The sequence below is a fragment of the Cephus cinctus genome, unplaced genomic scaffold (assembly GCF_000341935.2).
Source record: "Cephus cinctus unplaced genomic scaffold, Ccin1 Ccin1_scaffold0160, whole genome shotgun sequence".
Taxonomy (NCBI): domain Eukaryota; kingdom Metazoa; phylum Arthropoda; class Insecta; order Hymenoptera; family Cephidae; genus Cephus; species Cephus cinctus.
The window spans coordinates 1,190,809-1,206,125 of NW_014332886.1; the positions used below are offsets into that span (position 1 = coordinate 1,190,809).

Consider the following 15,317-nt stretch of genomic DNA (forward strand, 5'->3'; position numbering starts at 1 on the left):
AAGATGTTGAACATATCTCGAGAACGGCGCAACAACGCATTAATACTGGCGACTAATAAATTAATTGCGCAACTCAAAAGGAATTTGTTCACGCGTTTCCCGTAGCTCTGTGGTATTTCTCGTATATAAATACAAAGCAGCACAACCAAAAGAAAAGGAAAAGCATAGTAACGATAAATTATGAACAATTTTTTACTGTACATATTAGACATCCTTTTGTCATTGCTCTGTATTCCGGATTTTGCAACGTGTTTGTCAGTTCGCGTTAAAGTCAAGATCAGGTCATTAGAAGATGAAATTACATTAAAAAATCTGTATTCTCGATCCTCCCAAAATTAATATTCATTGCCATTTTGCAAGTGGTGTAATATTGATATATAGATGAATATCATTAAGGAAAAATGATGCGTGCTATTGGCAATCACATTAATTTGACATCATTGTTCCTGTTTGGTCGTCATCTGACATCAGGTTTCACTTCAAGGGGCCAACACCTTATGGCTTACAATGTATCAGAGTCCTCTGAATTTGTAGCTACTAATATTGTACAATACATAGATACTACCAGAGAATCTAAATATGTACCGTGCTTAATATATTTCTACTCCTCAAAATTACGTCACATTGTAAATCTTGGAATACCGGATAACAGGCATAACGCAAAATAATTTTAATACAGCTAAAAATAACCTGTTTAGTAAATAAGAGCAGGTAACGAAACTGGATTGTGCAAGAAAGAAATGTGTATAAAGCAAGTTGTGTGTATAGTGCCACTGAAAGACGCTCTTCGAGAAGTGATTAATTGTTTATTGAACTCTAAAAATTAAACTGAACAAGAAGTATATATATATTTTTTTTTCGTTTATCACTGTGATGATTACGTAATTATTATAAATATTAGTACGTAAGGCAGTTTGTGTGTTGTTTTTCTTGCCATTGTATAATAACGAATATTAATTCATTATCCTAGGGGTTTTGGGGCTTAAGAAAATGGGGGAAAAAACTTCTGTGTGGGCTTCTGCTTGCCTACATTATTTGGTTGGACATAAATATGTAATTAAAGTATGACTATGTATGATACTACGGTACACGTAAGACCTAAGAAACGCTGAAGCTAACGTCTAGTAACAAGCAGATACAACATCCATTCGGTTATCATTAATTTTAATGATTAAAGCGTGAATGGCCGATATATGACACTCTGATAAAAATCTCATTACAGCACTGAATGATTTACTTCACTTACTGCGGTGTGCGTTAATGGATGTTTGTAATGAATTTTAACCGATAATGGGAAATTCAATTTTTTAATAGTAACTCAGTGTGTTTGTATTTTTGAGCTACGCGAGAAACAAGTTGGACGACCGTAATACAACGACCCCCCGATTAATACTACTACTACTACACACACAGCCTTTGTGTCGTGCGACTCTTTGCGCTTGCTTCTCTTTTTACAAGCTAACGCAAAGGTCGCCCAATAGCCTTTTGTATCTCTATTCGATCTCATATCTGCCTTTTCCAGACGCTAGCCGTTCAACTAGTTTATTACACAGTATCACTGTAAGTGAGCCAGTCAACGCTGACTGTCACGGTATGAGCTAGCATCATGTGTAATGTTCATTATTATATTTTGAATACGAAATATATATATATTGAAAAGAAATTGTCTATATATTTTTTTGCCATTATAGTAATATACCTTCAAAAATATGTGTATCGAGGATGCATATAGGCATAATTGAACAGTTCTGATGTTCAATTACAAATCACATATGACTTTGTCTAGTGAAAGGATTCAAGGATTTAGAATGCCAATACAAGTAGAAATTATTATGGTTTTTCATATTCGTATATTTTATATCTTCTCTGCATTTACATTATATAAAAACGAAGATGTTACATAAGGAATAAAGTTCATTGCTGTATCATGAAAAACACTTGTAAGAAGTGCAAATTATATGGGAGCAAAAGAGTGCAACAACATATGAACAGGACATCTTGTATTTACGTGCAATTGAAACGATAAAGTTTTACCATCCATTTGGGACAGGGTTTAAGTAATAGGTACATTCGGTTTTATATCACATTAAAAATAAAGATATTTCAAGCTGAGATAAAGTAAAATAGAAAAATATATACTTGAGAAGTAACTGAAAATCCTTCCTTCCGAACAACGTCTTACTGTGTGTCTACTATCTACCGCTAGAATTATTCACTACTGTATTATCACGAGGTGAGATATTTGATATTTCAAATTTTACTTAAACAAGATTAAGGTGAACTCAAAAATTGCAATCACGTTAAACGCGTCAATAGTGTAGGATAGGGAAATCAATATATACAGTTTAATAACGTCGACTGTGTTTACCAATATGAAAATAAAAATTAATCGCATAATTTCAAAACACTGAACTCTTCATGTGTGTTAAAACATAGTGTTGGAAATACGTCGCATAAGATCACATAAAGTTTTTACGGATTCAGATAAAACTTGAAATATTTGAGAAAAACAATAATACTCCATCCATAGAATTGCTCAACAAATCAAGAAACAAAGTCCGAGATAGAGAAATCCCTGATTCCAAACATTCTTCAAAATAATTGTAATAGTCAAATCAAGTGTAACGCGAATCAAGTTATCTCTGTAAATCACATTATATATACAATCACTAAAGAGGCAATACGAAGATCACGAGTTTCTAACAAGGATCTAATAGGACGTTATTATATTTGCTTTCTTCTTTGATCGACTCTAACCACTTTTATTTTTATTTCAATCTTTCTTGGTAATTCTAAGTATTTAGACGTAAATATTTATCAGTTATTTACTATTGGCTGGACAGTAAAAATCTAAGTATGTACTACAAAATATATTAATTGTTTCATCGACTTTACCGCTTCTTTATAAATATTCATTAAGAAGTTACGGTATCCGACATTTTCCTTACTGTTAGTAAAATAGAGAAATCAAGGCTACGTCTAGTGAAACGGTATACACGCTATAATTCTCGTTTTGAATAGACAACAATCTCGTGACTCGTCCATAATTAGACTAATTGGAGGTCTACTCACAAATTCATTTATTGGATGTCACATAACATTCTGTCATTCATTATGTACTTCAGATACATCGTTATAATAGTAAATGTTTCATTCGTCTGGTCATAATCCAAAATAAATATAACAAAAGAGGCAATTGAATTATGCATTTGGGTGTCCATGACATAACATTGGCTTGTGTTTAGCAGAAGTACCACTGAGGGAGCAAATACCGTTTGTTTTGGTCATTTGATCGTAAACCTTGCACCAATTGTGATATTTGACCGACCAAATGTGTTTACACTCTCAGTGGTGTTTCTGTCAAACATAGTCATTTATCATCCAAATTGTTCACTACAAGCCAACGAAAAATTTCTTATAAGTAACCCAAAGATTTAATTGTTGTTAAGTATTTAATTATACTATATTTGATATTTGTTTCTATTTGTATCAATTTTAAGTACATAATCGTTAAGTTTCTTTTCTATTTTAACATATATTACGTACGAACTAATTCCATGGGTTATCAAAAGTTGGCAGTTATGCAACCGTCCAATGTCTAAATTGTGGACACTTAAATTGTTGTTTCAAATTTCATAAAGATTCAAAGATATGATTACTTCCCTACTGGTAACAGTTGATACATATACATATGAGCGAGATTAATGACATTTCTTTCTTGTTTTTTAAGGGTTGTATAATTTTGTTTATCTTGAAACATGAAGTCAATTATTGGATCATACTTGAGTGCATATACATTTATGAATATTTAAAAAAATACGAATTGCATGTTCATAAATGGTGGTAACAAACACAATAGATTTAGTTAATAAATATGTGTATTTAGTCAGTGTATACGATGAAGTCATTATACTAAAATTACAAAAATATTGTTAATAACCTACATAGGAAGGAGATGAATATGTCAAGATCTCTCTCTAATGAGCTTTGAAAGACTGCGTGTATTGACTCATTTTCAACCGTTTACACTATATAATATACCAAAATTTTCTTATATGTATAAGTACATATACGTTACACGCGATACCATTTGTACTATATGTCGATGGGTATTTAAGTGTACAGAAAGTTTAGAAAAAAAAGGCTGAAATCTTCAATTAAATGTTTAATATACTGAGGCCATCTGAAAAAGAGATTGCAAATATCAACGAATCAAGTACAATAAGTAGTATTAAAACCTATGTATCAACCAAAATAATCATTAATCTCGCTTATGCATTTTGTCTGGAAAATGTCTTATATTAAATTCTCCTCCTGTATGGTAACAAGCAACAATTGTTATCTCGTGAAAATTTCTGGATTTTGACCTTCAATCTCTTTGTTTAAATTATCACCCTGTCCATTTGGACCTGGCACTCTAACTGGCTTTATGGATTTCAATTTAGTGGTACCGCCGTATTTGAAATTGACATCGCTACAAGTATCTAAAGGATGTATAGTCCCTGTCAAATTACTCAAAGAGTCGCCAGATGTATCTTCCAATTTAGTAGTGGGAACTTTCCTAACGTATCCTAGCTCATACGCAGATTTTGACGGTTTTAACTTGATTTTCGCATTAGACAATGGCAATGAAATAGACTTCTCTAACCCAGTCGGTTCGATCTTCAAATTTCCATCATTCTGCATAATACCATTTGGTACTGTGTTAATTGTATCAGTTATTTGAATATCAATATTAACAGTTTTTGGATCATTCTCATCATTATTATTGATGTTTCCTTCCTCATCTTTCGTTTCACCTCTAAGTGCAGCCATTTGTGCCCGCTGTTGCCGTATATGATTGTGCGAATTTGCAAAGAACGAAGAAACCTTTTCCAATCGAGTACCCAGATTTGGCTGGCTCAACGCAGATTTCAAAGGATACGGAGTGTCGACGGAGCTGTTACTCTTTAAGAGTTTCTGCGAGTCCTTGCCCGTCGAATTACTCTTCATCGGCTCGTACTTGTTGTTATTGTCTTCAATAACTTTAAGGGGATAAGATCTGACGTTGGTGTTGCGACGTTTCTCGGCGACTCCCAATTGGGCAATTATTCGACGTACATCGCCAGGCATGTCAATATCAGAACGAGTCTCAACTAATTGTTGAATAAAGGCACCTAATGTTGCTACAGTCACTTCCAAGCTACGGTTTTGTGATTCAAGCTTGTGAACGTTCGATTGATGTAGAGAACGAGTAGTTTCCAGACGGTGCAAGTTGCTCATAGCAATCTGTGGCAAAGAGATTCCATATGACAATTTGAATATACAAATATTAAATTTTACAGAAGATGGGTTTCTGTAAATTTCAATGGACGTACCTCGAGCTGTTCGTTCAAATGGGCATTCTGCTGGGTCAGCTGCTTATTTACCAATTCGAGTTTTTCTAATGTTTCTATTTGAGGCTTCACTGAAAGCATTTCCTCTTGCAATACTTGGTACTCAACTCTATATTCATTTAATTGTTTTGCCATCTCCATGTCTGGATAGAAGACTCGCTTCATTACTCGTTCTAAAATCATCTTATCAACTGCTGGTACTCGAACCTAAATAAAATATATTTTTGTACTGATTTATAAAAGATTCATATAGAAAAAAAATATGTAAATATTTTCTTCGCAAAATCATGTCTTAATTTACATTGCTAACGAATCTTACTTTCAGATATTCCATGATTTCTTCAAAACTATCGCAACAAAGCAGTTGATCTTGATGTTCTTCCATTAAGCCCATTGCCACACGAAAGATGACTTCTGAACTTTCAAGGAAAAGAAGATCTGTACAAACAAACAAAAATTAATGAGATACTGAGTTTGTCAATAATTAAGTTCAACTGTTTAAGGCCTTATTAAGGCCTCTTCATGTTCAATTAGTCATAATTCAATCAGAAAATGGTAATCAAAGTATTATTACTAGTGGTTCAGAAAATTGTTATTAGACAATACCAGAGTTCTAGTTAAGATATATTTACATATTTATACAAAACAATACATACCAAAAACCCTAGTTACAAATCCTAGTGGAAACTGACTAGCAAATAACGTCAGCAGCCACGGTGCTGCGTATAAAGTCGGCGAAACTTCATGTTTATCAAAATGGTTATAGACAGCTGGCAACCGATCATGTAACAACCTGGATAGTTGATATAAGTGGAGTTGTAGTGCCGCCATATCCGGCAAATATAATTTTCGTAGACCACGTCTGAACATTAAATGACGTAAAAGAAAGAATGCTTGGTCTTCTGTCATCTAGAAGGAAAGAAAATTAATGAAAAACAAGTTTCATAATTTTCATTAGTCTTCAAAACTAAAACGAGGTATTCTCCAGAGAAATATATTAATGTAATTACATGTAAAAGAAGAACTCCAGCTACAAAGCTGAGACCCTGGCAGTAGCCGACTTCATGATCCAAGAGCGAGTACGCCTTGAGTAGATTGAAGAGTGCTAATTGGCCAGGTCCCAAAGGTGAGCTGAAGTATGGATGGTTGGGGAATGTACGTCCCAGGTCAATAAGAATCGCGTGTTGCTGGGAAGTAAGTTGCTTCAAAAGAAGATCGTAGGGCACATTATAGTTCGGAAAGTCGCGTGTATCTATCGGAGGTTGCTTAAGGCAAAATTGTTCAGCCAGGAATTGCCAAACATCGCCCCGCTTTCCTCTTGGAACACCTATATTAATAATAAAAGAATTACATTATTTAATAACAAAATTATACTTAATTCGCTAGAGACCATTACCTTGCTTAATGGCTTGCAAGAGCATTTGATTATCGCACTTTGTTGATATTCTTGATTCTTTACTGACCAGCAGATCCCATACCTCCACTAATTCTCGTGCGCAACTACTTAATTCATCGTATTCCAATTTTATCCTCTTTACTGTCGCTTCCTCTTGACGTTCTGCGATACAAAATTATTGCTCAATTGAACCCGTAAGAAATTGATGGCAAAACATATTAGTATTAATTTAATACAATTAAAATGATTTTCAATTACCTCTCAGCCTGGCGTTCTCCTTTTCCATCCTGATAAGTATCAACTGTTGATTAATTGCCTTTTTCCATAATTCCCTTAACTCTTCCTTCGTTCTTCGTGTCGAAACCATTTCATTATTTTTATTGATACTATTACCGCCAGGACTATCATTCCCTTTAATTTCCTGATCTTTACCAGGCGTTACGACGCGATTTAAAATCGCTTGTCTCCAGGAACCACTAGATTGCAGTCTATTATTTTTTTCAGATTCAGTAGGTGAAACTTTCGGTGAGTTACCTACTTTGAGGAATCTATCAATATCGATAAAGAAAATATATGTTAATTATCTCATTCTGCAACAGTTGAAATTGATAGAAATACTACTTTATTTTACATTTAATTATGCCGTAACTTACATGTCCATCATGGGGCTCTTTGGTCCTGTATTTACATTTAATTGTTGCTCCGGAGAAACCCTCAATGATCGTGGCCTACCAGATTCAGGTGTAGTGTCTACTATTGAAGAGGGACCAGACCCCACGGGACTTTGGCTACCGTCTTTGACAATTGAGGAGTTTAATTGAGATCCTAATCCAAAATCATCACGTGATCCTTTCCTTTTCATTAAATGATCGAAACTATTCGTTAGAGAACGTTTCGCTTTCATAAATATTGTGCTCCCTACGCCAACGCTTAAATACTGGTTGAGAAATTCACTCCTGAAGAAATACAACGAATTTTGCAATGGGTGCTAAAATGACTGCTGAATGAATTTGTATAATACATACTGGTGTACCAAATTACTTTTTTCAAATACTCACCGATTTTCAGCTGTGTCGTGAACGTGTCTAGCTTGTTTAGATTCACAATGTGCACGCAGCAACATCATTAAAAATTGGTTTTGCTCCCGTAAATTCGTTCCAGTGCTTGAGCCACCTGCTGCCTCAGCACCTTTATATTTTGTCACAACAATTTCCTGCTCGTCTTCCGGTAACATTTCCATTCGTGAAAAAATAATATTTTGTGTCTTTTTATCATTTTGTCCTAAAAAATAAGATATAACATCATTTGTAAAAAAACAATAATAAAGAAAACCTAATAAGCTTTCAGTGAAACGATACATATATTGTTATACACATTGAACGTAACAATGTAGAAAATATGCTATTGAAAAATATAAGAATAAATATTCATAATCCAAAATAAGTTATAATATTATTCTGCAATAACGTAAGGACATACCATCAATTTCTTGGCACAACTTGTTGTACCAGACCATAGGACAATGGTCACATGAAAATACTGGATGCCTCTCTTTTCTCGAACTGTTACATGTTGCAACAAATGCTTGAGTTATCGCTGCATGTAAAAAAGATCAAAATGAGACACTGCTAAAATTCAAATTCTAACAATAAGAAAATTATTGAACTACAGTGTAATAATTACCACCAACTAGATCATCCGCAACAGATTCAGATTGGCATTTGAAAACATATCCAATGTAACACTCAACACCAATTTCTCTGCAGATAAAACCAAAGTATTCAGGATTTTTAATACCGTGAACGCAACTCGCTACATCCCGTAATTGTTTATGTAGCAAAACTTGCTTCCTGTCTGGACTGATCAATCTTAAATCGTGTCTGCCCACCTGAAAGAATATACTATTGGGAATAAAACATTTCCTATAATAATTTATGTATATAATACAAATAATTGTATGCCTTTTTACAAACCTGAAAGAGCATCGTACGATTATGCTCATCGCTTGCTTTTACAGAGGAATCTCTTCTAGCAGTTAAAACGTTGCCTGTCGATGCTGCTCTATTTCGCATCATTTCAGGTGACGGAATTTTAGGATTACTAGTTCTCTTTGGCACTTGATTACTCTCTTGTTCAACATTCTCTGAAGGATTAATAGCGGTCGGTTGTAAAGTTTCCACAGAGCCTCCCAAAGTTGTGGAATTAGCTAGTGGACTTGTTGGCGATAATATACCACTGCCCGATATATTTTCTATGCTTCCCAAGTCACTGGCACTCGAATCCTAAAACATGAAGAATGAATTGCTGCGAAACTTAAAATTAGTCGTAATAATATATCAAAATAAAACTAAAATAATGAAACGTACTTCGTTACAAAATGACTTTAAAAACGAATGTAAATTAATTAAGAAATAAGAACAAACAATTGAAATTACCTGGCTGTCCCTTCGGATGTTTAACGTCGTAAACTTCATGCTGGCTTGTCTTTGCAGTCGTTGACATTCAGTAACCAGATTGGATTCCGAAGATTTCGTCTTCTCCAATTCGTGGGTTCGAAACTTTATAAGAGTGTCATCGATAAAGGATTCAGGTACTTTCTTGTACGGTACCTTAATTTTTCCAACGTAAAGCACCTAGATTAAACACAATAAAGGAAATTAATAGCTGTAATGTGGCTACTGAATTATTGAATTCTAATCAAAACCTAAATATATAATCTAATATGAGTGAAGTAAATATAAATAGAATAATATTTATACGATTTAGACGAATAATATAAAAATGCCAAATTATATTAGTAGGAATAATGAAATAATAAAAATTACCTCGAAAAAGTGAGAAGAACTAGGTGATATATCAGCACCGATGGTAGTTAAGGTTGCTGCGCTGCTCTGTGACCTCTGAGGAAGGTCTTTGTCCTTCTCTATCCTGGACGACAAAGATTGTTCCTTCATGGCGTTAAAAAGCTCTTGCACCTGCAAAAATAGAAGCCATCAGAATCGTCCTAAAACTATTGTAGTATAATAACAAATTAATCGATTTTCTATAGCGAATTTTTCAAGTATTTCGAAATACACTACAATTGAAACATCTTTTGGGATCGTAATGTTATTTTATTTACACAATTTAGACTAACTTCAATGTATTGTTTTGCATTTCTTCGATCATTCAATTGAGTTATAAATCGAAACACGACGTGTCTTCAAAAGATCATTTACTTTGTTATCAATTCTACTCTTCATAAATGCCCAATTCGAACACCGAGTGTTACGATGATCTTTTCATACAATATTGAGGAGAGTATAGTACTTCATTATTATATTCCATATATTATTATATATATTTGCATGCGCGAAAGGTATAAATTTTATAACTGCAAACATACATTTGAAAATGAATTCGCATATTTTTGAGTAATACAAATAGAAAATATAATGCATCATTTTACGTTTTAGGTTTATATACACTCGATCGAAGAGTCAAATGTCAAGTCTAAGGGATTATATTATAATAAAAGTAGTAAGGGGATGACTCCGACTAGATGCCGAAAGACATTTCATTCGTCACCAGTCAGTATACTACAACCAGAAACTAATTTCAAAATAACGTTGACCCGAAAATGTTAGCGCAATTTTATTTTCCATTTGAAAAGCAATGATCTGGAGAATCTCGGAGACAACGCGCTCCTACTCCAGAATTAATATCAATATTAACCTGACTTAACACCATCTAACCCAACCTTTAAAAATCTAAATAATGTGTTCGCATTAATTTGCCGCCATTATTAATCACCGTTAATATAAATTATTTAATACGTTATGGCAAGCATGTTGAATCCTATTGTATTGAATAGCCAAAAGTTATAAGTTGTGAAAGGAGCTTCAAAGAAAGATTAATTATATTTCTAACGAAGGTTGCCAGACGTATGCGAACATGTCGCAAATCATGGGAATATTTTAAACGATAATCATTAACATCGCAACACAGAACAATTTGATGACGGACGCTACTTCACTTTATATGAATCGCATACCAAACAATGGAGAAAATCACTTGATAGAAATCAGCATTGGTCTATCGCAGTGTTATCACGGATCATAGTTCAATCACATTGTTATTCAATATTCATACCGAATAATCAATCCTAATTAGCCTTCCGGTCGTAAATATCAACTAGCTCACTGCAACATAAAGGCGTAAAGGCATGAACTGTTAACCTTGTTTTCCTACCATAACATGGCATAACATAATGTACAACGTGCGCATAACAGTAACAAGATACAATTGAAAATTATATAAGCAATATTTACATTTCAATGGAATTTCTTAATTAATTGATCAGCTAAGCACACTTCAACAATAACATAACTTTACGTATAAACCTCTAACCGAACGTGTATGAAATGACATTTATTCTGATTGACGTATCTTTGCAGGAAGATATTTTGTTTATATTGCTGCTAGTGACTTAGCTTCAAAGAAAAAGAAAAATGCTAATTCTAGGTAAAGTTGTGAACAATTGGAAATCGCCATATAAAATATCGAACACGCAGTCCTGATAGGTAGTAATTTTATATGACCAAAGGTTATTGAACTGTTTGCATTTATCATGTGTTTTTTTTTTCAAACGTGTTTATTAAAAGTTTATGCGTGCTTAGCTCCGTATTGTTTTTGTAAGTAGAATGCAAATACAAAATTTACATTTTATCGTATCATATATCGTATAGAGTAAAGGATTAACAAACTTTTTAACCATATAATCACGTATATTATAATATATGCGCATATAGTCAACGACTGTCTAAAAGTGATATTTACTACAATAGAATTTAAATATTAGACTTAGGTCACTGAAATTTATTTGTCAGTGCATGAACTGTAAACTTCGATTCTACCAAAACAAATTTTACTATAAAATATTGTACTATAAATAATTTTACTATAAAATTTTATCATATACTTTGGTAATGTTATGGAATACCACGTGTGATTTCCGAAGTCTCCGTTGTTTGCCAACTGTAAAAAAAAACAGTGAACTCGTGGACCAAGTATATTTTTATACTGTTCATATAGGACGCTAAATTCTCGTATTTCCCGGTAAGATACGTCGCAGCGCTATCGAAATTTTTGCTAACGCTACTGTCAATCGAGCGATTAGTGATCTGATACATATATGTATATGTATGTACATACAACGTGGATTACAGTTAACACTGTTAACGATGAAAAATGGCCGCGTGGGAAATGTCCCTATGTATTTAAATATCAAAAGTGTAAATACAAATGAACGGTGATCATGAATGGTTGTATCTTTTTCAGTTACTAAGACGATTGGTACACAATTTATATTTTTTAAAGCATATTTATCTGTACAATGTTTATATTTGTGTTTAACGTAATACTTTCAAAAATTTATATTTATATATATCTTCAAAGTAATGGCATAGTGATAAAATCAATCGTATCCGTGCAAACGAGTTTATAACTGTGTCTGAATATACCCGGCTAATCATCTAAAATCCACCACACAAACAAGATTTGGTCGTGTGGCGAATCAAATGGACCTGCTAATTTCAGATGGCGCGTTTCAGCTGTTTAACTCAGTATACATATACAAACAACGATAGTGGAAAAATGTGACTATCATGGCATCGCGTGGCATGGCAATAACGATTAACCTGTATCAGTGATTGGTCAATGACGTAAAAAAGCCTAGATGCATTAATAATTACTCTAATTATTGTAAAATTACCATTATATATTTTCATATCCAATTGGAGTTCCGTCGTCTCTAACGAAAAAAATCAATTCTATTTATATATCAATTATGAAAAATTGCATACCTAAATGACGGATAATCCAGCTATTTGCGGCCTCATTTAAACTTTTGACAAAACATGTGTTCCCAGATGTACGATCGCCCAAATATAACCTAATAATTCTGTAATATGTTCAGTTAAATATTAAGCTAAGTTACTAATTAAAAGAAACTAATTATTAGTTACTAATTAAATATCGAGCTAAATCGTAATTCGACAATGTTTATTTATCACGGTTCACGTCTACCGGCATTATCCCCCGTCTTACCTAATTATCAGCTGTCGCTCCATCTAGTATTCGCGTGCTTACACTCGGGCGTCCTCTTACGGCTTGATTAGCTGCTAGTCCTTCCTACTAGCGTTGTACTAGTGTACAACGCTTGACACCGAAGTCATACTTTGGTTTTACACTTGCAGCCATTACATGAGAGAAGAGACGTGAGGTCCTTCGGAAGATAATGAACCTTCCACGTTTTTCTCTTTTTCTTTGAGAGAAGCACAGTTTATAATTGGATCTGACTACTATATGTATACATGGGACAGTCGGTTTTTCTAGGTCGTGCGTCAGATCTTCCTAGACAAACAGGCGCTTCAATTCTATTCTGACTGACAATCCCGAGAAGCACAGCTGTACTAACCAACAAATCCGTCATTACTTGATCCGATATCTTGTCACTAATTTTATCAGCTAGAGTCGTCTAATTTTGTAAATATATGACGCTTAGGATTTCCCTCACGTATCATTGTGTTTTTCTAATATACTACGTGATGTAAACTTCTCAAGCATAAATACCTCACCGCTCGTAGTATGATATCGTATTCGCTTTAAAAAAATGATTTTGTTTGTACAGTGAAAAAAGGTGTTTCTTTCGTTCATTTCATTCGTAAACGTGACAACGGTGAAATTATAAATACATGAAACATTTTCTTCGAAAGTTTCGAAATATATGAGTAGCGTTTCTGTTTGTAATTACGAATTTTACATTACTCTGTGAGCGTTAACGATTGTTTACTATAAAAGATTTTATAGGACGACACGACGGGCTCTGTCCGCGTAAAAATATTTTTATTTCTGATGAACATTCATCTGGCTCACGTCATCTTATAAAACAATTCTAAATCCATAATAAGTTCATCATGAATTCACCGTGAATCGATAGATCACAATTTTTGTCTGAACGTTTAGCAAAACGAATGATGGTTATGTTATGAACTTATACAAAGTTTGGTACTGTCATCAAAATTCATTATCGGATCAAAGTCGTCTCAAAAAATGAAATCAGTCAAACAAATTTATCGTAAACAAAAATATTTTGACGCAGGTAAATCATATGGCTTTTATTAATATTCTACGGGATATGGATGTAAGATTCGAAGAAGATAACCTAGTGTAAACGATTCGCCTAATCATACTGATATACTAATAAAGTATATGGTATTGATCTTGAAAATACTTTTTTAACTCGAATTACATGAAATAAAGCATATTCCCTACCCTTAGTGTAAAACTATGAATTGAACAACAAGAATAGATAATGTGCATTGAATTTTGGAGATATGGTGAAGTAATACTTTAAGATAAACTTTTGCAATTCATCGAGATACGTTAATCAGAATTAACTCAAGTCAGAGAATCTACCGTAACGTAATGATTACTTGGAAAAGGATTGAAAAGCCAAACAAAAGCATTTTCATAATTCACAAATTGTTTATAAAATGTAAACGTTAAAATATTTGGTAACATAGGTAACGTTATCAACAATTGAGAAACTTTAAACATCGTAAAATTACGAAATACATATGTTTCCTTGTGGGTCATAACTCTTGAAATTTTTAATACGAGAATTAAAAAGTACCAAGAAAAAATCCATACAAAATCGCATATTTATGTACAAGATGCTCTAATAATATTAATTAATTAATTAGTAATTGCAATTCAACAGACCACGTGCTATCTGATCTAGCATGGCACACATGATATACACAATAAATTGCACGAATTACTTCATTATCCCATTCGAAAATAATGTTTATGCGCACAAAGAAAATATGCAGACAATAAAGTTGGAAAATTGAAATCCTTTTCAAACATTTTTTAAAATTAACATGGAATCTTTCCACCTGACTATAAGAGAAATCAAATTATTTTCTACGTGTTTAATATCAAGTATAAACAATTATATAGCGTCCTATCCATATTTTGACGCTTTATACACAACCTTCCTCTGGATAAAACGCAGTAAAAAAAATACAGCTAAACTGAAATCCAAATTTACGATACGTGATCAATTAGTAGATGACGTTGAATACTTTTAATTCTGAGGTATCTCGTATGCCTCTGATTTTTCACGACTATATATATACAATCATTATGTAACAAAACAATAATTAAGTAACTCTGCTCTGCGAATTACATAATTTGAAAACTCCAAACTTCCCCGAAGATTGTATGCATCAGGATATAAACTTGTTGTCAACATCAAGAGAAATTAGTACGCATGATGAACAAAGTGGCCTACTGACTGATCGAAGTTCTCCAACGATCAATAAATAAATTCGCTTTCGTAACGAAACGTGGCCAGAACGTGACCAATGTGCGACCGTCTGCCAAGAATATCTTTCACGAACCGACCTCACTCACTCGAAAGAATACTTGTCAGCATGCAGAATTACATTACAAAATACCATCGGAGAAACAATCGTTAACTAAAGCCTGATGAATGTATT

The 15,317-nt window shown here is 33.4% G+C and overlaps 1 protein-coding gene across 8 annotated transcripts in view; it reads right to left on the reverse strand.

The window, feature by feature from the left end:
• Positions 1 to 1,827: 1,827 nt before the first annotated feature.
• Positions 1,828 to 15,317, reverse strand: part of LOC107263637 (TBC1 domain family member 4) — a 30,586-nt gene continuing 17,096 nt past the window's right edge. For 5 of the 8 annotated variants that reach the window (XM_015731059.2, XM_015731060.2, XM_025080972.1 and 2 more), the window contains 14 exons: positions 9,597 to 9,746; positions 9,207 to 9,404; positions 8,745 to 9,053; positions 8,455 to 8,659; positions 8,251 to 8,367; positions 7,830 to 8,052; positions 7,425 to 7,727; positions 7,030 to 7,319; positions 6,772 to 6,933; positions 6,386 to 6,702; positions 6,032 to 6,284; positions 5,695 to 5,813; positions 5,358 to 5,582; positions 4,339 to 5,268 (listed from right to left, as the gene is read on the reverse strand). In XM_015731059.2, the coding sequence (XP_015586545.1) occupies positions 4,339 to 5,268; positions 5,358 to 5,582; positions 5,695 to 5,813; positions 6,032 to 6,284; positions 6,386 to 6,702; positions 6,772 to 6,933; positions 7,030 to 7,319; positions 7,425 to 7,727; positions 7,830 to 8,052; positions 8,251 to 8,367; positions 8,455 to 8,659; positions 8,745 to 9,053; positions 9,207 to 9,404; positions 9,597 to 9,746 (3,801 nt within the window). Of the gene's footprint in view, positions 5,269 to 5,357; positions 5,583 to 5,694; positions 5,814 to 6,031; positions 6,285 to 6,385; positions 6,703 to 6,771; positions 6,934 to 7,029; positions 7,320 to 7,424; positions 7,728 to 7,829; positions 8,053 to 8,250; positions 8,368 to 8,454; positions 8,660 to 8,744; positions 9,054 to 9,206; positions 9,405 to 9,596; positions 9,747 to 12,858; positions 13,219 to 15,317 lie in introns of those variants that run through there. The other 3 variants (XM_015731061.2, XM_015731064.2, XM_025080973.1) reach the window with 2 other exon arrangements.